Here is a 24,880-nt window from a genome sequence, read left to right as displayed (position 1 = left end):
AAGAGTTAAGTGCGAACCGATTCGAAAGTCTGGCTTCGACCGGCAGGCTCGCTGTGTCCGCCCTCATTCGCTATCTCCGCCCCTTCGCCCGCTGTCTCCACCCCTAGCGCGTCCACAGAGACTCCTGGGGCGGAAGGGGCGTGGCTCCGAGAGCCGAGCGGCCGAGACCCGGAAGTGCGGGTTCACGTGCTGTTGCTGCGGGCTGGGAGGCTTTTAGGTGAAGAATGGCCCTGAAAGGGAAGAACAAATGGGAGAAAAAGCAGAGTGCGCAGGAGGGGTGAGTGGCTCGTGGCTTGTCTGCCTGGGCGGGAATGCGTTCGGGAGCTTGGGGCGCGAGGGGTGGTGCGTGGAATCATGTCGTTGAGTCTCTGGCGTCCGTGTCTAGACAGAACCCGGACGACGGCGCTTGTGGGAATCGGGAAGGAGACTATGAGGTGGGACAAGTCGCCAATAGTTTATTCCGCGGCAAGCAACCCTCCAGGGGTAGTACCGGTCGACTGGCTTCCCTCTTCGGCTCTGTGAACCCTCAGCTTCAACCCGTGTACGTGCCTGTGCCTAAAGTAAGTCATTGCGTTCTACTCCGAATGGCCCATTAGAACAACTTTAAAACAAGCAACCTACCTTGCAGGGGATGCTTTGTAAACTGGGGCAGATAGGATCAATTTTTAGTAACCTTTCATTACTGGATATACCAGTGAGAGAGAAAAGATGCTACTTTAGAAAGACCAGTAAGTGATGAGGTCTCAAACATAACTTTAAACTTTTAAAAGGAAGCCATCAAAAAAAGGAAACGAGATGAGGAGGAAGAAAGTTCACCCCAAATCCAAAGGCCACTTTTGCAAGAACCTGCCAAAAAAATGAAAGTGAAGAAGAAACTTTCTGATGCAGAGAAGAAATTGGCAAACAGGTTGGTAAAATTCTTTTAAGTTGATGGTAAAGAAATCAGATGGTATCGAAATTGAGATTCTTACACTGGTAATATTCATTTTAGTTTTTTTCCTCACTTGATAGTTCTCTTTAAAAAATTTTTATTATGTTAAGTCCCATACATATTCAAAAATTGAAAAGAGTAAGAAACCCCATGTACCCAGTATCAGCAGTAATTAATACTTGGCAAAGCTTGTTTCATCTTTATCCTGTTCATATCTTCCTCATTGTTTGGAAGCAAACCTAAGACTTAGATTTCATCTATAAATATTACTGCGTGTATATAAAAGATGAGTTTGGTTTTCTTAAACTTATTCAGTCAGAGATCAGATTCCTCCATTAGCTCAATTTTTTTTTAAACAGTTTATTTTTAAAGCACTATACATTTCTAGTTAACTTTCCTCAGTCTCTAGACCACTCTCTTCACGCTCTTTATATCTCTGTTCTCTGTTGGCAGGTGGTCTTGTTACCTATTGTGAGAGTCATGAATTGCTAACAGTTGTGAATTACTTCCTTTCCTCCTCCTCCTGATTGCAGCTATGCACGTTTTTAGTTTCTTCCCCTTTCAGAGAAGGGTGTCTTACTCCCTGTCCAAGATTACTGCAGTCACCTGTACTGTTTATATATATCACGTACCACTTCTGTCTTCTCAGAGGTTATGCCATCAGATACCTATATCCATTTCTGCCTTTTTCCTGTATCTTTGATCTGTATACTCAAGATTCTTTTAAAGATTCTCATCTTAAAGAAATCCAACTGTCCACAGGCATATGTGACCCCCAAATCTTTCTTTCATCATTGAGCTTTTAGAAAAAGAAATCTCCACTTGCCTTCTCTTCCTTTTCTTGATCTATCTTCTCTTCCACACACTGGCACTCTGGTTGTTAATTTTTTATTTGATCTGACCATACTTCTGAAACAGTGCTCAGGGAAGCCATTCTGACCTAGGTGCCACAGTTAATAGGGAGCACTGCCTCTAATTGTAGCCCTCTCTTTTACATGTCATGTGGTTGCCATTCTTCTTGAAGTTATTGCATTCTTTGGTGTCAACCTCTTCTGAGTTTCCAGTTCTCTGTCTGTTCCTTCTCACTGTTATCTCAGGCACCTTTCCTTCTGACTGTTCCTTAAATGTTCATTTCGCTCAGGATTCTGTTCTTGGTCATCTCATAATTCTTTTTTATACCCATCAATCTGGGCAGTCTCCCAGTCTGTGTGGCTCTAGCATTCTGATCTCACTCTCTCTTTCTAAAACATAGATTTATTTGCCTGTGCCAGGTCTTAGTTGTGACACGAGGGATCTTTTAGTTGCAGCACGTGGGATATAATTCCCTGACCAGGGATGGAAAACGGGCCCCCTGCCTTGGGAGCGCAGAGTCTTAGCCACTGGTGAAAGTGAAAGTGTTAGTTGCTCAGATGTGTCCAACTTCTCATGACTGCGTGGACTGTAATCCTCCAGGCTCCTCTGTCCGTGGGATTTTCGAGGCGAGAATACTGGAGTGGGTTGCCATTTCCTTCTCCAGGGGATCTTCCCAGCCCAGGGATCGAACCAGGTCTCCCACATTGAGAGCAGAGTTTTTACTGTCTGAGCCATGAGGGAAGCCCACTGGACCATCAGGGTAATCCCCTGGTCTCTATTGCTTGATCTGTAAGCCTGTATATCTGTTTGTCAGCCTATTGATTGTTCTTGTTGTTCAGTTGCTCAGTCGTGTCTGACTCTTTGCAACATCGTGGACTACAGCACACCAGCTTCCCTGTCTTTCACCATCTTCCAGAGTTTGCTCAAACTCATGTCCATCGAGTTGGTGATGCCATCCATCATCTCGTCCTCTGTCATCCCCTCCTGCCCTCACTCTTTCCAAGCACCAGGGTCTTTTCCAGTGAGTCGGCTCTTTGCATCAGATGGCCAGTATGTTGGAGCTTCAGCCTCAGCATCAGCCCTTCCAATGAATATTCAGAGTTGATTTCCTTTAGGATGGACTGGTTGGATCCTTGTAGTCCAAGGGACTCTCAAGAGTCTTCTCTAGCGCCACAGTTCCAAAGCATCAATTCTTTGGCAGTGTCCTATCATGCAATGCTCTGCTGCCCATCGGCTTATTCATATACACATCAAATTCAGGATGCTTCAAACTGATCTCATTATACTCATCATACCTGTTCCTCTGCATGAGTGGTGCCATCAGCCTTCCAGTTGCCTGAGCCTGTGACTTGGGAGTCATCTTAGACTCTTTATTTTCCCTATGTTTCTCAAGTCCTAATGATGCTGTCTTTTAATTATCTCTTACAATGCACTTTTCCTTTCCCCCACCTCTCTTGCTCTGGTGAGTTTGTTGTCTTCTGAGATGCCTGCAGTTGTAACTGTCTCTTTACTGGTCTCCCTTACCCAGCCTTGCCGCATTCATAACTATCTTCTGCTCTGCTGCCCATAATGTGAAATGCCAGGCTGAATGAATCACAAGCTGGAAGCAAGACTGTTGGGAGAAATATGCAGAAATATACAACCTCAGATATGCAGATTCCACTCAAATGGCAGAAAGTGAAGAGGAACTAAAGAGCCTCTTGATGAGGGTGAAAGAGCAGAGTGAAAAAGCTCACTTAAACCTTAGTATTCAAAAAACTAAGATCGTGGCATCTGGTCCCATCACTTCATGGCAAATAGATGGGGGAAAAGTGGAACCAGTGACAGACTCTTTTTTCTTGGGCTTCAAAATCACTGCAGACGTGACTGCAGCCATGAAATTAAAAGACGACTGCCCCTCGGAAGAAAAGTTATGATAAATGCAGATAACGTATTAAAAATCAGACATCACTTTGCTCTGCTTTAGTCAAAGCTCTGGTGTTTCCAGCAGTCATGTGCAGATGTGAGAGTTGGACCATAGAGAAGGCTGTGTGCTGAAGAATTGATGCTTTCAAACTATGGTGCTGGAAAAGACTCTTGAGAGTCCCTTGGACTGCAAGGAGATCCAAACAGTCCATCCTAAAGGAAATCAGTCTTGGGTGTTCATTGGAAGGACTGATGCTGAAGCTCCAATACTTTGGTTACCTGATGAAGAGAACCGATTTATTGGAAAAGACCCTGATGCTGGGAAAGATTGAAGGCAGGAGGAGAAGGGCATGACAGAGAAGGAGATGTTCGGATGGCATCACCGACTCAGTGCACATGAATTTAAGCAAACTCCAGGAGACAGTAAAGGACAGGGAGACCTGGCATGCTGCAGTCCATGGGGTCCCAAAGAGTCAACACGACTGAGTGACTGAACAGCAGCTGCTGCTAAATGGCCTTTTTCAGGCACCTTCAGGGTATTCACGAGCTGCTTGTCTTCTGTGGGATAAAATCTAAGCACTTTTGCATAACAGGCATGGTCCTTCTTGATCTGGTTCCTACCTTACTGTTGCGTCTCATTTCATCTCGCTCCTGCTAGGTACCTTAAATGCCATAGTAAATGGGAAAACTAGGCATATACCCTCTCCTTAGTGGAGCTTGTGGTCTAGTGGGGGGATGATAATGGTCATCATTCACTGAGGACTGACCACATGCTGTATACTGCCTTTCCTCCTCTGAGAATGTCTCTTGTTTCTTTTATGTTCCTACACCAGGTATTATACATGTTACTATTTTATGGTGAAGCTTGCCTGTCTCCTCAGAGACTAGACTGTTAAAAGCTTTTAATGGTCTGCTTATCTTTGTATCCTCAGAGGCTAGAACTGAGTAGTAAATATTTATTGAGAGAATGAATGAATGAGTTTGATGATGCCTACTACTCCTTCTCCCCCCTCACTCCTAAGTTCCTGGTCCAGTTCTCTTTCTGGACTGGTGTGCTTATCCAAGTGCACTGATACTTGACAATACTGGCAGAATTTATTGGATTGGCCAAAAATTTCATTCAGGTTTTTCTATAACATCTTATGGAAAGACCCAAATGACCTTTTTGGCCAAGCCAATAATTTTGATAAGCAGTCCTTTAAATATTGCAGTAGGAAATCTGGTCTCTCCTGTTAGTCAGATTGGTTTTACAAAGTTAAGTACTTTGCTTGTCTGTTAACCTTAATAGAGCCCCTGGGAGTGCTGCACTAACTCTAGAATTCTAGAGCAGAGAATAAAATTAGGCACTGGTAGAAGGTAAACTCGGAGAAGGCAATGGCACCCCACTCCAGTGCTCTTGCCTGGAAAATCCCATGGACGGAGGAGCCTGGTAGGCTGCAGTCCATGGGGTCGCTGAGGGTCGGACATGACTGAGCGACTTCACCTTCACTTTTCACTTTCATGCATTGGAGAAGGAAATGGCAACCCACTCCAGTGTTCTTGCCTGGAGAATCCCAGGGATGGGGGAGCCTGGTGGGCTGCCGTCTATGGGGTTACAGAGTTGGACACGACTGAAGCAATGCAGCAGCAGCAGCAGGTAAACTAAATCCCCAAGAACTTCAAGTGAACCAGCTTTTGTTTGAGTGAATTTTTGTTGCTTAATTAGTTGGCAGTTTTAAACTATCTTCAGAAATTGACCTTAACTTTTGCTAACTCTTGAGTTTCCTAAAGATACGAGTCACATTTTGATAATGCTGTTTAAATGTAGATGTATTTATGAATGGTAAGTTTATAGGAAAGCCAGGAGGTGGGAAGCATTCCTAATCTGTGCTTTGTCAAATGCTAGACCTGACTTCCATGCCCTTTTTTTTTTTTTTGGCTTAAAAAGAGAAGATGCTTTAGCAAGTGCTGATTTAGAAGAAGAAATTCACCAGAAACAAGGGCAGAAAAGGAAAAATTCTCAACCTGGTGTTACAGTTGCAGATAAAGAATTACTTGATGATGTAGAAGAGACAGTTGTAAATCAAAGAAAGAAAATTCAAATCAACCGAGAAGAAGAGAGATTAAAGAATGAGAGAACTGTGTTTGTTGGCAATTTGCCTGTCACCTGTAATAAGAAGGTGAGTGTATAGTCTGTATATCATAAACATGTAGAGAAATTATTAATTCATAATTTTGTTTTTGTGTTTGTGAGTTAGTTGCTCAGTCATGTCCGACTTTGCAAACCCATGGACTGCAGTCCACCAGGTTCCTCTGTCTGTGGAATTTTCCAGGCAAGAATACTGGAGAGGGTTGCCATTTCCTCCTCCAGGGAATCTTCTCAATCCAGGGATTGAACCCAAGTCTCCCACATTGCAGGCAGGTTCTTTACCGTCTGAGCCGCCCAGGAAGGCCATTCATATCACTTTATTGAATAAGTACATAATTAATAAGTCATTAATACATAATTTCATTATAAATGACTATATAAATCATTCGATAGATTCATTCCAGCATCCACCTGCTCCTTTCCATTCCCCGAGTCTCTGCTCTAATTCGGGCTTTTGCACATCTTGTCTGAACTGCCGCAGTGGTCTTCTCTGGTTTTTTCCTCCAGCTTCCTCTTCCGTCACATGCCACGAGAACAGCAGCACGGTGTGTGCAGGGATGTGTATTTTTCTTCTTCACGTCTCTGTCACTAGCACTTGAAACAGTGCCTGATGTGTAGTAGAGGCTTGATAAATATTTGTCATGAAAATGAATCCATCCTTCCTAAGTTCCCTCCATTATGCGGAGTTCAATCAACCAAGACATGCCCTTTTCTTTCTGTGTGTTCATGGGATAGTCACCCTGATGGCAATCCCTTGGGTCAAAATCCTGCTTATCTTTTAAGGAACAATTTCAGTTCCACTTTTCTTAAAACAGTACAAGAAGCTAACTTTCTGGGTTTTCCCTTTCCCCTTTGGCCTTTTGTCTCCTAGCTTTTGATGGGTGATTATTTTGTAGAAGATAATCCATTTTCCGTAGTAGTGTAGTTTCGGTTTGGTTACTTATCTTCATGTTAGATTATAAGGGCTCAAGGGAGGGGAGTGTTTGTGGAGCTTTACATGTTTAATAAGTTATTTTTGAATTAAAGTTGCTTATAGACATTATTGTGTGAGCTGTCAAATATACACATTCGTCACATCCTGAGCCAGTCATAAGCATAATGTATATAATTCACCCAAAGATTTTTCTTGAATATGATGGTCTTGGTTCCAGACAATTGGGAAATTTCCCATAGTGACATAAGCATCCTTAAAATCCATTTCTGGTTTAAATAAGCCAGTGTGAAAAGATGACAGAATCTATGGAGCATACAGTACTAGTTTACATGTAGTAAAAGATTTTGAAAGATTGAAAGGCAGAAGTGTGTATTTCAGGGATAGTGACATGAATTGTGTGGGTTTTTTTTTACATAAGTTTCAGTAAAAACTTTTGTCTTCTAACTGAATAGTTACTTAAAAACTTATTTTGTCTTCTAACTGAAGAGTTACTTACTTTTCCTGAAATACTCTTGAAACGTGGCAGGAAAAGATTATCCAACCATTTTACTTAATTCTGTTTCGTGGTACTTACTTGATGTTCTTAAAATGGACTAAAATATATGTATCTTTCTTTTTTCTTTTTTTTAGAAGCTGAAGTCATTTTTTAAAGAGTATGGACAGATAGAATCTGTACGATTTCGTTCTCTGGTATGTTTTCCTTCCTTGAAAGTACATCATCTGAAAATGTACTGCATGTAAATCAGACGTTTTCATGTGTTGGTTTTAGTGAGATGAAGGAGCCCTTGACTTTAACCTTTAGAACCAACAGGCTCAAATGTAGCGCCAAAGCAGAGTCACACCTGCTGTCTATTACTGACCCCTGGACTTGGTTAGGTAATTTAATGAGTTCACATAGTAAAATGATATCCTTCCTAAGTATATTTTGGAGGGTGGATCTGTGACTTTTGTCTGTGAGTCAGCTGAACAGGTGGAGATGTTCAACCTATTGAGTAGCATTTCTGGAATCAGAGCTGTTCATATAGGGGGTTTGCCTGACTCTGCAGAGCAGTGCTTATGCTCTGACATAGAAAGATAAAGTGTGTTCAATCAGTTTAATGTTAAAACTTTATGGAAGCAAATCGTATCTAATTTCACCAATTGAGTGCTCTGTAGACCAGTTACAGCCATGTTCCTTGGAGCATGAAGAAGAAAATTCATGGATTTTTTAAAATATAATTAATATGTATTAGAATATAAGAAATGTTTATTCCTTGTTTCAAACTGCTCTTTCTCAACGTGATTCTCTAAAATGGGGTTTCTCAACCGTGATACCACTGACATTTGATGCTGGATAATTGTGTGTTGTTGGACACTGACCTTTGTAATGCAGCATCCCTGGCCTCTGCCCACTAGGTGCCGATAGCATCCTTCCCCTACCCAGTCGTAATAACCAATTGCCAAACGTCCCCAGCAGGCAAAACTGCCCACTTCTCTAAAAGTAGACCTTAAGGTTTTGGCACAGTCTCCATAATACTATCACGGTGTTAGAGTCTTCCGTTTATCATGTGTGTCTTCTGTCAGCCCTTCTGAGTCCTGTTTCCTCATATCAGATCCTTGCCTGACACATCCATGGGGTTGTCCTGCCAGCCCTTCTGTGCTCACCTCACCTGCATCGATCTCCAACCCCGTCCTATGCTATCTGCTGATTACCTGTTCTTTACTACCGCTCAGACTGCCAGCCTTGGACTCTCTTCTTTAGCCCATCCAGCCTGTTGCTTGTCATCCCTGCCTGGTTTTCAACTGTGGTTTCTTCTGAAGATGAGTCATTCCTTTCTTTTTGCATTGTCCCACCTAAGTTTTCACTTCTTGCCAAAATAGTTGCAGAGGCCTGTTACAGTTCCTGCTCTCAGTCTGCCTCACATGTAGCCAACACACTTCTGTCTACTCAATCTTCCTTAAAGCACTTCTTCCTGGAACTCCTTACCCGAAATCCCTCTCCTCCACCTCTGCTCCCGCGAACATTACACACACCCCTGCCTTGGCTTCGTGTTCTCCTAGAGGAGCCAGCCCTGATTCTTCGTATCCCTGAATTACTGGTGCGTCAGGTGACCCTGCCGCCCGCCCTCCGGCAGCTGGCACCTCACTGTAGTCCTTGGGAGGCGGCTGGGACATTGTGATGCTGCTCCTCTGTGCCACCAGACTGTGAGCCCAGCTGCCCGCTGGGTCACCAGCACCTGCACCAGTTCACATCAAATATGTATGGAGGTGACCAAAATCTTGTCATTTTTCTAGCTGTTTGTTCTTCCCGTCATCCTGACGGTCTGCAGGGCGGCCCTGGGGCCCTGCGCTGTTCCACACGCGACTGTCCTGCAGCCTGGGCGCTGCGCTTGTAGCAGATCATACACGTGGGCCTTCCCACCCACATCCTTTTGCTCAGTTCTTTGTTTTTTTAACTTAGGTAAAATTGGTATGTAACATTGTATTAATTTCAGGTGTTCAGTGTAACAGTCCAGCGTTTGTTCACACTACAGCGTGGTCACCACCATGGGTCTAGTCAGCATCTGTCACTGTGCACTTGAGCCCCTTCACTCGTTTTGCCCACTCTCCACCCCCTTCTCTCTGGGTCACCACCAATCTGTTCTCTGTATCTCTTGAGTTTTATTTTGTTTTTTTATTGGGTCATATTGTGAGGCTTGTAGGATTTTAGTTTCCCAACCAGGGATCAAACCTGGGCCCTCAGCAGTGGGAGCACAGAGTGCTCTGGACTACCAGGGAATTCCCTGTTTTGGTTTTTACATTGCATGAATAAGTGACATCATAGGGTATTTGTCTTTATTTCCCTTAGCATACCCTCAGCTGCTGCTAAGTCGCTTCATTCGTGTCCAACTCTGTGCGACCCCATGGATGGCAGCCCACCAGGCCCTGCCATCCCTGGGATTCTCCAGGCAAGAACACTGGAGTGGGTTGCAATTTCCTCCTCCAATGCATGAAAGTGAAAAGTGAAAGTGAAGTCACTCAGTCGTGTCCGACTCTTAGTGACCCCATGGACTGCAGCCTACCAGGCTCCTCCATCCATGGGATTTTCTAGTCAAGACTACTGGAGTGGGTTGCCATTGCCTTCTCCGATACCCTCAGCATGTATCCATGTTGTTGCAAATGGCAAGATTTCCTTCTTTTTTATGGCTGAGTAGTATTTCACTGTGTATATTCTGGGAATCCTTAAACTCTCATTTTACTCATCAAGATAATATGTATTTTTCAGAAGGCACTTAAGATGTCACTTATTCAAGGCTTTTTGATGCTTTATAACATCAAGTGGTATTTTTCTTCCTCTGAATCCTTTCTGTAACTTATTGTCTTATGCTATATCTCTGCATTCTCATCTTTAGTAGCAGGGCACAGGTCCTGGAGAGCTCCTGGAAAGCACCTAGTGGACGAGTTTTGATGCCTGGCATTCACATGTTGATTATTCATGTGGGCATTTTGCATGTCTTGGACTGTGTTTCTGTCTATATTCAGAGAGTTTTACCATTTGTTAGTTTGAGCAAGACAGACTAAGAAGTAGTAGTTCAGTTTCTTACTTTTGCTATGTAAACTATCAAATGACTGAAAGATAGGTTTTCCAGAGGAGATGTATAGTGACTGCCCTAAATGAGATTGGTGTTTACAGATACCCCTGGACTGTGAACCTGGCCATTCGCGTCTTTTGACCTTCCTGTTCACAGCACCTGGCGGTATCTGGCACATCGCTGTCAGTCACCATTGTGGACTTGAATTTCCACCTTCTCCATGAAGTTTGCCCTAACTGTTCCTGTCACTCTTAGGTACTATATATGACTGAAAATAGCATGATCCCGAAAAAAGGGAGATTCCATTGTTTGTCCGAGGACAGAACCTGAAGGGTTTTGTTTTTGCCAGTTGACATATATAAACTCATAGAGATATGAGTGAAGATGGCATATTCAATCGGAGAAGGCAATGGCACCCCACTCCAGTACTCTTGCCTGGAAAATCCCATGGGCGGAGGAGCCTGGTAGGCTGTAGTCCATGGGGTCGTGGAGAGTTGGACACGACTGAGCGACTTCACTTTCACTTTTCACTTTCATGCATTGGAGAAGGAAATGGCAACCCACTCCAGTGTTCTTGCCTGGAGAATCCCAGGGACGGGGAAGCCTGGTGGGCTGCCGTCTATGGGGTCGCACAGAGTTGGACACGACTGAAGCGACTTAGCAGCAGCAGCAGCAGCAGCATATTCAATAAAATGTCAACTTAGAAGTGTCCCTTTTTTCCATGCCCATTTTATAAAACAGTTTTCCTTAACACTCTTCACATGTGTCTTCAACAACATCGTCTCCTCATACGCCAGCAACCCCTTCGAGTCATCTGTTACTCCCGCCTAGTTTGAGTCGCTGCCTGTGAAGTCTGAATGCGGCGCTGTCGCTGGGAACGTTTGTCCTCAGCCACAAGGCCCCATTCATACGGCACCAGGACAGTTGTTTCTGATTCAGTATTTCCTTCATTTTTATTCCATATCAGAGTTAGGTATTTATAATTCGATTAATTAAAATATAATTATTTTGAAATAATGTCAAATGATGACTTTCCTATAATACTTTTTTTTTTCTCTTAAAGATTCCAGCAGAAGGAACTTTGTCCAAAAAGTTGGCAGCAATAAAGTAAGTTTATAATTAAAGAAAGGGAGTACTTGTAAATTCTCTTCCATTTTGGTGAAAAATGAGATAATTTCTTAACCTCACAAATGTGTATATTTGGATGAACCATCATGGTTTATTGTTTCTGATGTCTATAATAACATATAAATTTGTCAGGAGTTTGTCTTCAAGCCTCAATGTAAGCTGTAGAGTCACAGAAAGAATTGCAGAATGACTTAAAATGTGCCATGAGAAATGAGAAATTTCAGAGACGTTTAATCAGACATACTGGGTGAAGAGAATAAGAAAGTTTTGCATCTAAATATTCTATTATAAATCACAAGTATCACATTTCATCAGTTCTAAGGCACACATTTCCTGTACCTTAACATTTTTAAGCTCAAAGTTCAGTTCATTTCAGTTCACTCGTTCAGTCGTGTCCGACTGTTTGTGACCCCATGAATCATAGCACTCCAGACCTCCCTGTCCATCACCAACTCCCAGAGTTCACTCAGACTCACGTCCATCGGGTCGGTGATGCCATCCAGCCATCTCATCTTCTGTCATCCCCTTCTCCTCCTGCCCCCAATCACTCCCAGCATCAGGGTCTTTTCCAATGGGTCAACTCTTCACATGAGGTGACCAAAGTACTGGAGTTTCAGCTTTAGCATCAGTCCTTTCAAAGAAATCCCAGAACTGATCTCCTTCAGAATGGACTGGTTGGATCTCCTTGCAGTCCAAGGGACTCTCAAGAGTCTTCTCCATCACCACAGTTCAAAAGCATCAATTCTTTGGCGCTCAGCTTTCTTCACAGTCCAACTCTCGCATCCATACATGACCACTGGAAAAACCATAGCCTTGACAAGACAGACCTTTGTTGGCAAAGTAATGTCTCTGCTTTTGAATATGCTATCTAGGTTGGTCATAACTTTCCTTCCAAGGAGTAAGCGTCTTTTAATTTCATGGCTGCAGTCACCATCTGCAGTGATTTTGGAGCCCCCAAAAATAAAGTCTGACACTGTTTCCACTGTTTCCCCATCTATTTCCCATGAAGTGATGGGACTGGATGCCATGATCTTCGTTTTCTGAATGTTGAGCTTTAAGCCAACTTTTTCACCCTCCTCTTTCACTTTCATCAAGAGGCTTTTGAGTTCCTCTTCACTTTCTGCCATAAGGATGATGTCATCTGCATATCTGAGGTTATTGATATTTCTCCTGGCAATCTTGATTCCAGCTTGTGCTTCTTCCAGCCCAGCGTTTCTCATGATGTACTCTGCATAGAAGTTAAATAAGCAGGCTGACAATATACAGTCTTGACGTACTCCTTTTCCTATTTGGAACCAGTCTGTTGTTCCATGTGCAGTTGTAACTGTTGCTTCCTGACCTGCATATAGGTTTCTCAAGAGGCAGGTCAGGTGGTCTGGTATTCCCATCTCTTGAAGAATTTTCCACAGTTTTTTGTGATCCACACAGTCAAAGGCTTTGGCACATTCAGTAAAGCAGAAATAGATGTTTTTCTGGAACTCTCTTGCTTTTTGATGATCCAGTGGATGTTGGCAATTTGATCTGTCATTCCTCTGCCAGAATGCATCTTCAAATCAGAGGTGCCTCATGATTGCTGTTGGCTGGCCAGTTTTTTCCAGGGAAATTCTTTAGGTCAAACTATAAGATAGATAAATGGGGAATCAGATTAAACAGGATTCTAAAGACTTTTCAAGTGGAAAACTGAACAAGACCAAAGTATGTCTCGGGGTAGACACTTGGGTGGTAAAACCACATAGACATGCAGGAAAGTAGTTCCTATAAAGGTGGGAGTGGTGGTTGCCTTTGAAGGAGTGGAGGGGCTGCAGTTGTTAGGGCCATGGAGAGGCTACAAGGGTGCTAAGTGCTACGTTGTTTCAGTCGTGTCCAGCTCTTTGCAACCCCCATGGACTATAGCCTGCCAGCCTCCTCTGTCCATGGGATTCTCCAGGCAAGAATACTGGAGTGGGTTGCTGTTTGGGTACTACCCTGTTAATAATTTCCTTAGCTGTGCACGTTTACAGGTTTGTATAGTTTTTATTTTACAGTAAAAAGAAAAAAGCAAGCTGTTTTTTCTGTTTATGTGTGTGAGATACAGAGCTGCAGCTGAGGTGACCGTCTGTCATGTGGTGGGGTCGCCTGGGGTGGTCTCCTGCTTGCCCACTGTGATGACCGGGAAGAGGCCGGAGGTCACGTGTTTCACCGCTATTTGTACATGTTGGGTGTTATTTTGGGGGTTATTACTAAATGTTTATGAAAAGAATTTATGAAAATCCTCCCAGAAATTCTTGTCATAGGTGTTGATTGAGAGTGTAAAACGAGCTGTATTTATTTTAGTGACTTTGGGATTAGCAAATTTTACAATCTTTTTTTTTTTTTAATGTAGGCGTAAAATTCATCCCGATCAGAAAAATATTAATGCTTATGTTGTGTTTAAGGATGAGAGTGCTGCTACAAAAGCACTGGAAAGGTAATTTCGTCTCTTTGATGTTTGAACAGAATTATTCTATGTATGAGTCCATGCTGTCTTTATTCTTTGGGTTCACTTCAGATTAAATACCCCACTAGTTAGTGCCTGTTTTTAACAGCCATTTTCCCTTCATATTTATAATAGAAATGGGGCCCAATTTGCAGAAGGATTTCGTGTTAGAGTGGATCTTGCAACTGAGACCTCCTCTGTAAGTAGTTTTTGCACTGTCTGAAGAATTTCGCTGCAGTAGTGTAGAGAAGAACATTTTCTTCTGAGCTTGTGCTGGGAGAGGAGTTGGGTTAGCCGGGAGCATGAGGGAATTAGAGGAAACCACCTCTGCCCTCTGTTGTCTCAGCCTAGGCGCCTGGGGCGAGCGAGGGCTTAAGTCAGCATTGCTCATCCTTGCTTGTGCTCAGTCACTTCAGTCATGTCCACCTCTTTGCAACCCCAGGGACTGTAGTCTGCCAGGCTCCTCTGTCCATGGGATTTCCCAGGCAAGAATCCTGGAGTGGGTTGCCACTTCTCCTCCAGCGGATCTTCTCAAGCCAGGGATTGAACCCACATCTCCTACATTAGCAGGTGGATTCTTTACCACTAAACCACCTGGGAAGCCTCTAGCTTTTGATTTTTATTTTCTTTTTGGTTGTGCCATGCGGCATGTAGGATCTTAGTTCCCCAAACCAGGGATTGAACCTGTGCTCCCTACATTGGAAGCATAGAGTCTTAACCACTGGACTACCAGGGAAGTCCAAGTCAGCATTAGCTTCAAGAAAATGGTTCCCCAGACTTCTGGACTCCGGGGAAGAAGGCGAGGGTGGGATGATTTGAGAGGATAGCATTGAAACATGTATATTACCATATGTGCAATGGATCGCCAGTCCAGGTTCAATGCATGAGACAGGGTGCTCGGGGCTGGTGCACTGGGAGGACTCAGAGGGATGGGATGGGGAGGGAAGGGGGAGGGGGATTCAGGATGGGGAACACATGTGCACCCATGGCTGATCCATGCCAGTGTATGGCAAAACCACTACAATATTGTAAAGTAGTTAGCCTCCAATTAAAATAAATTAATTAATTAAAAAAAAAAAGAAAGTGGTTCCCACTCCTACATCTGATCCAATAATCCTAGAGAGTGTGTCTGAAAGGTATATTAAAGAGCACTGGAGCCAGCACCCTATTCATAGACTAAGGTCTCGAGTTACATTGCTCATTAACAGTGTTTAGTCCCTGCTCGGTGTCAGGTGTTGGTGCTGAGACACAGTCGCAGTTGTCTAGGAGTTCGCAGTGTAAAGGTGAGCAGATGGGCTGACCATGGCACTGTTTTATGATAAATTCTGTCATAAATGTCAGCTCAGGATTGGGCCACTCAGTGTGGGAGGTTGCCAGCAAGAAGGGACAAAGGAGGGTTTCCTGGAGAACAGGTGTCTTATCAGTGTTATCTGGGCAAAAAAATTTTGAACACTGTGAACGGTGGGACCAAAACCTAATCCTTTGTGGGGGTTCCAAGAGCTTGATACACTTACTAGTGGGTAGAGTGTGAGGAGAGGCCACAGTCAGAGTTGCTGTTGGAGAAATAGGTGGAGGGCAGTCATGATGACCCCAGCCTGCTGTGTCAAGGAATCCGGGTTTTGTTCAGAAGCTTTTCCTTGGGGTCTCTTGAATGAAGTATGAGTTGGTAAGAACTCAGTGCAGAGACACAATGTGTTACTGTCGGTGTCAGGGTAGTTAGATGAGAAATGACCAAGACCTGGCTGACTGTCCTGGCTTTGATGGTGGACCTGGCACTAAATAGCGAACTGGCCTGAGGGCCCAACGTTTGCTCCCCGTTTTTGTGAATAAAGTTTTATTGCTCCAAAACCATACCCATTACGTGCTCAGCCGTGTCCGACTCTTTGCAACCCCATGGACTGTGGCCCGCCAGCTCCTCTGTCATGGGATTCTTCAGGCAAGAACATGAGTGGGTTGCCATTTCCTCCTCCAGGGGATCTTTCTGACCCGGGAATCAAACCCAAGTCTCTTGCATTGGCAGGTGGATTCTTTACCACTGATCCACCTGGGAGGCCCGTTAGTGTCATGTTATTTTGCTTTAACAGCAGAGGCAAGGGGCAGAGCCGAGACTGCACGGCCCACAAAGCCTAAAATACTTGCTTTCTGGCCCTTTATAGAAAAAGTGTGCCCACCTCCAAAGGAGCAGGCCTTCCTTGAGCACTGCCATGTCGTCAGTGCCAGCTGTGAACAGAAGTTCCTCACTCTGGGGCTCATACTCCTGCGGGAAAGATGGCAGAAGCCAAATCCAACAGGGGCCTGATAGGCAGGGGAATCAGGAGATGGAGCCCCATCAGACATGTGCGGTGAGGGAAAGAGTGGACTTGATGGTGACTTCCGTTTTCTCTTTCATGAGTGATTTTTTTATTTTGTGTTTCAGAGGGACAAGAGATCCGTATTTGTGGGAAATCTCCCATACAGTAAGTTTGTTTAAATAAAAAGCTATCTGTTTGTCATTGAAGTAATGCAAATAACACCCGAGTGGTCACTCAGTGTTTTGCTTTAAGACTAACTTTGAAAAATGTGGAGTGTAACTTGACTAATTTCTGCAAGGCTGTGCTTACCGTGATGTATGTGATTAAACATCTCTAACGTCCTGAGGCGATTCCAAGTCCTCACTTCCCCTTTGATCGAACCTGTTTTTAGAAGTTGAAGAATCTGCAGTTGAGAAGCACTTTTTGGCCTGTGGGAGCGTTGTGGCCGTGAGGATTGTGCGGGATCAAGTTACTGGAGTCGGCAGAGGCTTTGGCTATGTGCTCTTTGAGGTACGGAGATGGATGTGGCGTCGCCGTGCTTGAACTGTGTTGGGGGAGGCTGTCCGTGCTGTCCCATCGTTCCGCCGTAACTTTTGCTGCCACCCTCAAATTGCACCTCAAGTAAATTCATAACCTGCCATAATAGAGCACTGTTCCTACTGTGCTCTGTTACGCGTCTAACCATGAGATGTCCTGGTTGTTTCTCCATATTAATGTCATGAAATAATGTTTTATTTATTCATTCATTTTGACTTTTGTATCTTTCTTATTTAGTCTTAATTGGAGGATAATTGCTTTACAGTATTCTGTTGGTTTCTGCCATTCATCAACATGAATCAGCCATAGGTGTATATGTCCCCTCCTTCCTGAACTTCACTCCCACCTCCCACCCCATCCCACCCCTTTAGGTTTTCACAGAGCACCAAGTTTGTGCTCCCTGCGTCATATAGCGAATTCCCGCTGGCTGGCTATTTTACATATGGTAGTATGTTTCCATGTTACTCTGTCAGTTCAGGCCCTGTCTTTCCCCCACTGTGTCCGTAACTCTGTTCTCTATGTCTGCATCTCCACTGCTGCCCTGCAAATAGGTTCATCAGTACTATCTTTCTAGACTCCATATATATGCATTAATATACTCTATTTTTCTCTTTCTGACTTACTTTACTCTGTATAATAGACTCTATTTTAATCCACCTCATTAAAACTAACTCAAATGGCTTTCTTTCTATGGCTGAGTAATATTCCACTGTGTATATGTACCACAGCTCCTTTATCCATTCATCTGTCGATGGACATCTAGGTTGCTTCCCTGTCCTAGCTATTGTAAATAGTGCTGCAGTGAACATTAGGGTACACGCATCTTTTTCAGTTATGGTTTCCTCGGGGTTTATGCCCAGTGGTGGGATTGTTGGGTCAAATGGTAGGTTTATTCCTAGTTTTTCAAGGAATCTCCATATTGTTCTCCATAGTGGCTGCATCAATTTGCATTCCCACCAACAATGCAAAAAGGTTGCCGTTTCTCCACACCCTGTCCAACATTTATTGTTTGTAGATTTTTTGATGATGACCATTCTGACCAGTTGAGCTGATAGCTCATTGTAGTTTGATTTGCATTTTTCTAATAGTGAGCCATGTTGAGCATCTTTTCATGCGTTTATTAGCCATCTATATGTCTTTGGAGAAATGTGTGCTAGGTCTTCTGCTTGCTTTTTGATTGGGTTGTTTTTCAGGTATTGAACTGCATGAGCTGCTTGTATATTTTGGAAATTAATCCTTTGTCAGTTGTTTCATTAACTAATGTTTTAGATGCTGGCTTTTAAAAGTATTGGGCTTCCCTGGTGGCTCAGCAGGAAAGAATCTGCCTGCCTGTGCAGGAGATGCAGGTTCGATCCCTGGGTTGGGGAACATCCCCTGGAGAAGGAAATGGCAACCCACTCTAGTATTTTGCCTGGGAAATTCCATGGACAGAGGAGCCGGGTGGGCTACAGTTCATGGGGTCTCCAAGAGTCAGACACAACTTAGTGACTAAACAACAACATTAAAGGTACTGAATCTCCAAATCTCTACCTACTGGAAAAGGAGGAAATTGACTCTTCACTCAGCTAGAAGAAAATTTTAGTTTTTGTTACACAATTTATATTTAGTTTGCTAAATATTAACCAGCATCTTGTGTCTAAAATTACTGGAATACACGAACAACCCAAAGGCACTTATTTAAGTTTTTCTTCCCTCTACAATCACCCTTTCATATATGTCCTCTCGGTTTTTATCTCTGCCCTTTTGTGGTCATACTTAATGTTGTGAACATAAGGTTCTGTAACCTGCCTTTGTGTTCTCTGTTGTGTTAAGTGTGTTCCATTGAGGCATGTAACATAATTTATACTCTTTTCCCTAGTGTTTGCCAAATGTCACACATGTGTACTGTTTTCTCTTTTTCCCTATAATAATGAAAGTGGAGTGATTGTTTTTTCCTTCAAATGTTTGCCTCCGTTTTTGGATTACTTCTTTAGGAAGGCTCCCCAGTGGGTCATCACTAACCAGATCAAGACATGTGACTGTTTAAGGCTCTTCGTATGTAGGGCCAGATGGGTTTGAAGGAAGGGACTCACATCCTGATGCTTCCATCCATGACTGTCGCGTAGCAATCTCACTGTCTCTCTGCTCTCTGTTTTCTGACTGCTGATAAGTTTGTAAACCCCTATAACAAACACGTCATGAATATTTAGAGTTGTTAACACTGAGTTAGAATAAAAGAGTAACCGTATTTGGGGTTTAAATGGCACCCTGAAGGCATCTAGGCTGACATCTCGAGGATTGTAATAGAGTTCTCTGTTCTCACATCAACCAGTACAGCCGGGGCTTTGCAGGAAGAGACTCATGAGGAGGAGCCTCATTGGTTTCAAAGGCCACCTAGGATTCATCTCCTTAGTTCATTTTACATTGAGAAAGAATGAAGCCTCTTTGATTGTGGGCTTACCTGGTCATTTGACAAGGCAGCCTAAGTGCTTCCTGGGGAGAAGCGCATGAGGGTGCATGATTAAAACTGCAAGCACCGCTGTTGAAACACTGGGGCTGGACTTGCCTACCTGTGGAAGTGAGCGGGGTTTCTACTTTTTCTTTCTTTGGCCACACCGAGGCAGGTGGGATCTTTGTTCCCCAACAAGGGATGGAACCTGTGCCCCCTGCAGTGGAAACACAGAATTCTAACCACTGAACTGCCAGGGAATTCCCAACAGGGGTTTCTGTATCACAAGCTTGAAAATTATTCTAGTCCATTAAAGTTGTAATTTTGCTAGATTCTTTGCAGAGGAGTTTCTGTAAAATTTAATATATTGATTTTTATTACAGAATACAGATGCTGTTCATCTTGCTCTGAAATTAAATAATTCTGAACTGATGGGAAGAAAACTCAGAGTCATGCGTTCTGTCCATAAAGAAAAGTTAAAACAAAATTCAAATCCTAGTTTGAAGAATGTCAGTAAACCTAAGCAGGGACTTAACTTTGCTTCAAAAAGTGCACAGAGTTCTAAAGGTTTGTTTATTGGAGAAAAAGCTGTTCTCATGAGGAAGAAAAAGAAAGGACAGAAGAAAAGTAGACGAAATAAGACACAGAAAAAGCAGAAGTAACAACCTGAAGCTTTTTTTTTCCCCTTACTGACTACTGGTAATAAAATTGTGATAAATCCATGTACTGAGTTTCAGAATTTTTTATATATGTGAAACATGGACACTTTTTCAGTTATTCATGTTGTAATATTACCTTTGAAGCAACTATTTTTAAGATGTAGGCAGTTCAGTCATCATGTAATACCGCTGATTGTATGAGAGATGATTTTAAGTGTAGGGTGAACATTTAGAATTTTAGTGGTTATGTATTATTTTGCCATATGTTGCAAATATACCTCTCATTTTTAAGAATTACTTGTTGCTATTGTTACTAAGTTGCTTCAGTCGTGTCCAACTCTGTGTGACCCCATAGACGGCAGCCCACCAAGCTCTCCCGCCCCTGGGATTCTCCAGGCAAGAAGACTGGAGTGGGTTGCCGTTTCCTTCTCCAATGCATGAAAGTGAAAAGTGAAAGTGAAGTCGCTCAGTCGTGTCAGACTTGTAGCGACCCCATGGACTGCAGCCCACCAGGCTCCTCCATCCAAAGAATTACTTGGGATGAGACTAAATTTAAAATTGAGTAAATTTAAAGAAAAATGAAACAACCTTAATACTTATTGTACCTAGACAAAATATCTAAATAAAAGTGGGAATACTGATTGATCTGAGGTCAAATGATAATCCCTAAGAAGTAAAGTTTTGAGGGCTGGTATATGATAGCTAGTCATTTTTCTTCCTTTCTTTTGTACTTATGGTAAGTGGAGTTCTAGGTTTTAATTTTATTTCATCAACCTAATAACTAAACAGGAATTTTATATCAAATGTAGGTCTGATTTCTTATTCTTAATTGGTGATTAGATTGGTTATTGCAGTCCTTGGTAAATTTGCTATAAGGCAGATTTTTACTTTTCAATTTTTTTTTAAATTTTATTTATATATTTTTGGCTGCACCGAGTCCTGGTCTTTTCTCTAGTTGCAGCAAGGGGGTTGTGGTGCGCAGGCTAAAGGGCGCATGGACTCAGTAGTTGTGGTGCAGGGGATTAGTTGCCCCACAACGTGTGGAATCAGCCTGGAGCAGGGATCAAACCCGTGTCCCCTGCATTGGCAGGCGGGTTCTTAATTTGAAGAATATTCTCCCAGGGAAACTTGTGATACTTAATGTCACCCAATAGAATGAAACTATTTTTAAAAAACCATATTTAGGGACTTCCCAAGGACTGTTGGACTTCCTTGGTGTCAAGGTAAAGAATCTGCCTGCAGTAGGGAGACCTGGTTTTGATCCTTGGGTGGGGAAGATCCCCTGGAGAGGGGAATGGCTACCCATTCCTGTATTCTTGCCTGGAGAATCCCAGGGCAGAGGAGCCTGGTGGGCTACAGTCCTTGGCATTGCAGAGTCAGACATGACTGAGCAACTAACACTTTAACTTTTCACTTTCTGAACTGGAAGCCATCTGATGTGAAGAGCTGACTCATTGGAAAAGACTCAGATGCTGGGAAAGATAGAAGGCAAGAGGAGAAGGGGGTGGCAGAGGATGAGATGGTTAGACAGCATCACTGACTCAGTGGACATGAATCGGAGCAAACTCTGGGAGATAGTGGAGGACAGAGGAGCCTGGTGTGCTACAGTTGGGGTCTCGAAGAGTCAGACTTGACTTTAGTGACTAAAAAAACAACAAAAACCAGCGATCCAGTGGTTAAGACCACCTTCCAATTCTGGGGGCGCAGGTTTTGACCCCTGGTCAGGGAACCAAGACTACACGCCACACAGTGTGGCATGCAGGCCAAAAAATAAGTTTAAAAAAGTCATGGAAACAATTTTCTGAAAAAGAAGTATGGTACTGAAGTCACAAAGTGCATTCCGTTGAGATTTACCCTTACAACATATAGCTGGTGCCCCTGCTCACAAGACTTAGCAAGCTGAAGCTGTGTCCTGGAGAAAGGAGTGGGCGTGAGCCAGGGGGACTGATCTGAGGCAGGCTCATCTGTGATACATGCAACTGATTACTTACAGGTGGGTAAGGGACTTGGCAGACAGTGAGTTATTACTCATTTTGAAAATACTGTCAGGCATTGCACAAGGAAAACCTAAATAGGTGTTTAAAATGTAGCTCTGTAGAAAGCAGAAAGAGCTCCATTTTCATGTATCCAAAGACTGGATATTTTATGCTTAGGATCTTCTGTGGCACCTTGAACCTTGTTTTTCAATGTTTATTTATTTGATGGTGCCAGATCTTAGTTGTGGCTTGTGGGATCTAGTTTCCTGACCAGGGGTTGAACCTGGGCCCCCTGCATTGGGAGTGCAGAGTCTTAGCCACTGGACCATTAGGGAAGTTTGCTTGTTTTTCTTAAGTATGGTTCAGTTAATATTTATCCCTTGATAGCTCTTGAACATTTCTGCATATATTTTCAGTTAAATTTATATAATGATGCCTTATCTGTAGACTACATACACTTAGCTCTTTAATTGCACTATATTTTCTTTATATATTTTATTGTATATGCTTTTTAGTGTATATAAATTTATATAATTTCAGTGTCCTTAACATAGAGTGTTGGTCTTTAGGTTTTCATGTAAGGAGCCCTGGACTAGGGTGTAGGGACATCTGATCCTTGACCCAGTTCTCTGGCTGTATATGCATGACCTTGGACAAACCTCAACCTGTTTATCTAAATATCTTGACTGGGAAAATAAGGGGCTTGGACTAGATCAGTGGTTTCCCACTTTTTTGACTATGATCTGTGATAGTCTTTAATTTTTCACTGTGATCAGTACAGACATAGGTATATTTATCTGACACACAAGTCTCACATGACCATACCAGTCCTTACTACCCATGCTGCCCTCTGGTACTTTTCATTCTGTTTACGACACTGGTGATGATCCACTATCAGTCCACGGCCGGAAACGATACCGCTTACAAGCAACATGCCTCAGGGATTTACAGTCTGTTTCTGTTTGAGGATTCTATGCTTATAGATGGTTTACAAGTGAAAAAAAAAATGAATAACTGTAGAGTGGTTGAGAGATTCAGAGGCACAGGAGTTGCACTAACTGTTCTTTGTATCAACAGGTTGCTTGATTTATCTTATAGCAATCACCTCCCACTTACATGGCATTCTGCAATGCACAACAGAAAGAACAGCATGTTCTTTCCTTAGTGTCATAAGGTAACCGACACATAGTTTCAGATTGCCCCGGGTCAAGTTCTAGGCCTCAGGTCATCTGTGTGGCCTTACAAGTCTTCTCTGTTCCACCTGTGGCTCAGGACATACCTCTATCAACGGATAGAGGTGCACTGTTAAGGCTAGGAAGAATCTGTATGTGTGCATGATATAAGGAAAAGCTTTTTTTCTGTTGTGTGCAATCCCCTGATATCAGTCATTTGCTTTGCTGTGATACATATGCACCTTCACATCTCACCCCAGTCCGGGCAATGTACATGTACCTTTGATCAGATTTCCAGTCTTATAGGATCTCAGGTTCCCGGGTGGCACAAGTGGTAAAAAAACAGCCTGCCAATGCAAGAGGCATAAGAGACTCAGGTTCAATCCCTGGGTCCAGAAGATCCCTCGGAGGAGGGCATGGCAGCTCAGTCCAGTACTCTTTCTTTGCCTGGAGAATCCCATAGACAGAGGAGCCTGGAGGGTTCATATGGTCACAGAGAGTCAGACATGACCGAAGTGACTTAGCACGCACACATGCACAGCTTCATTATCACTCAAGCAAAAGGGCTTTCCCAAGCTCTTGGACTAGGTTAGGAATGTCAGCTAAATGTTTCCATAAGTACCCTGCAATAACTTGACACCATCTACCCTAGAGTCGAGCCAGACTTGGTGTTATGGGGACAGGATTGCTGTATGACAAGATTGCTGTATGAGAATACACCAGTCACAAATATGGGGGGAGATGTGTCTCCAGGCCACTCTTCTGACCAGCCAGCTAGTATTTTGGAGGTTCCTACTACCTCTCAGGTTCACCATAAGGAATCACAGAACTCAAGAACGTTATGATTACAGTTTAATTACAGCAAAAGGATATAAATAAAATGCATCCAGGGAATTCCCTGGTAGTCCAGTGGTTAGGACTCAGCACTTCCACCGCTTTAGTCCAGGGTTCAGCCTTTGGTCAGGGAACTAAGATTTCACAAGCCTTGCTGTGCAGCCAAAAAAGAACAAAACCAGCCAAAGGGAGAGAAGCACACACAAGGGAATGGTGTGGGAGAGTCCCAAATTCAAAGCTGCTGTTGTTCCCTCCCTGAACACCTCCCAGAAGACAGAACACCTCACCCTCCGTGTACATGGCACATTGATTCCTAAATAGACAGAGTACTGCCAACCTCGGAAGTGCACATGCTTTGGTGTCCAGAGCCTTCATTGGGCTTCCCTATGGAGGTCATGGTGACTCAGACGGTAAAGCGTCTGCCTACAATGCGGGAGATCCGGGTTCAATCCTTGGGTCGGGAAGATCTCCTGGAGAAGAAAATGGCAACCCACTCCAGTATTCTTGCCTGGAAAATCCCTTGGACGGTGGAACCTGGTAGCCTACAGTCCATGGGGTCGCAAAGAGTGGGACACGACTGAGCAACTTCACTTCAATTATGTAGGTCATGAAGTTGAACTACATGAAATTATTCTCCAGCCTCCTTCCCTTCTTTCCCCCAGAAATAGGGCTGATACCACCCAGATCAAAGTCCCAACCCTCTAATCACAACCCTGGTCTTTCAGGTATTGCTGGGCAGCCCCATCATGAACCATCTCTTTAGCATAAACTGTCAGGACACTACAGTCTATAATAAACATTCCTATCACTCCAAAGGTTTCAGAGGATTCCGTCTATGTCTTTTCAAATTTAAAATACATACGTCTTCAGTGGGTACAACTTGACAACTCAGCATTTACTATTTTTTTTTCCATTGTGTCTCTTACCCGTTATCCTTTTCCAGGAATCGCTCCATTTAATTTTCTTCCACTCCTGAGACTATACCGTAACAATCTTTTGAAATCGAATCACTAGATTATGGTCCTTGCTGCAAAACGGACTGTGACTGAGTTTGAAAACCAAATGAAACTGAATTCAAACAAGAGTTACAGGGTGCCTG

The 24,880-nt window shown here is 43.3% G+C and overlaps 1 protein-coding gene and 2 non-coding genes across 5 annotated transcripts; 1 reads left to right on the top strand and 2 right to left on the bottom strand.

The window, feature by feature from the left end:
• Positions 1-105: 105 nt before the first annotated feature.
• Positions 106-19,862, top strand: RBM34 (RNA binding motif protein 34). Of its 3 annotated transcripts, none has more exons than XM_055588655.1 (11): positions 107-277; positions 386-560; positions 771-907; positions 5,616-5,847; positions 7,381-7,440; positions 11,365-11,408; positions 13,792-13,875; positions 14,020-14,083; positions 16,301-16,340; positions 16,567-16,685; positions 19,524-19,862. In XM_055588655.1, exons 1-11 carry the CDS (start codon positions 225-227, stop codon positions 19,800-19,802), a joined length of 1,287 nt encoding a protein of 428 aa, XP_055444630.1. In that variant the 5' UTR covers positions 107-224; the 3' UTR covers positions 19,803-19,862. The 3 variants fall into 3 exon arrangements, with proteins under 3 accessions (XP_055444645.1, XP_055444630.1, XP_055444639.1); XM_055588664.1 differs by having other exon boundaries at positions 109-277; positions 390-560; XM_055588670.1 differs by lacking the exon at positions 7,381-7,440 and having other exon boundaries at positions 106-277.
• TRNAG-UCC (transfer RNA glycine (anticodon UCC)) lies at positions 14,547-14,620 on the bottom strand. The gene has a single exon. It is a non-coding gene; the product is annotated as a tRNA-Gly (tRNA).
• A 2,175-nt stretch (positions 19,863-22,037) lies between the features above and the next one.
• TRNAG-CCC (transfer RNA glycine (anticodon CCC)) lies at positions 22,038-22,110 on the bottom strand. The gene has a single exon. It is a non-coding gene; the product is annotated as a tRNA-Gly (tRNA).
• Positions 22,111-24,880: the final 2,770 nt, after the last annotated feature.

Source organism: Bubalus kerabau, chromosome 1 (genome assembly GCF_029407905.1).
Source record: "Bubalus kerabau isolate K-KA32 ecotype Philippines breed swamp buffalo chromosome 1, PCC_UOA_SB_1v2, whole genome shotgun sequence".
Lineage (NCBI taxonomy): Eukaryota > Metazoa > Chordata > Mammalia > Artiodactyla > Bovidae > Bubalus > Bubalus kerabau.
Note: the sequence above shows the minus strand (reverse complement) of the source record. Positions and strands in the feature narration are given on the sequence as shown.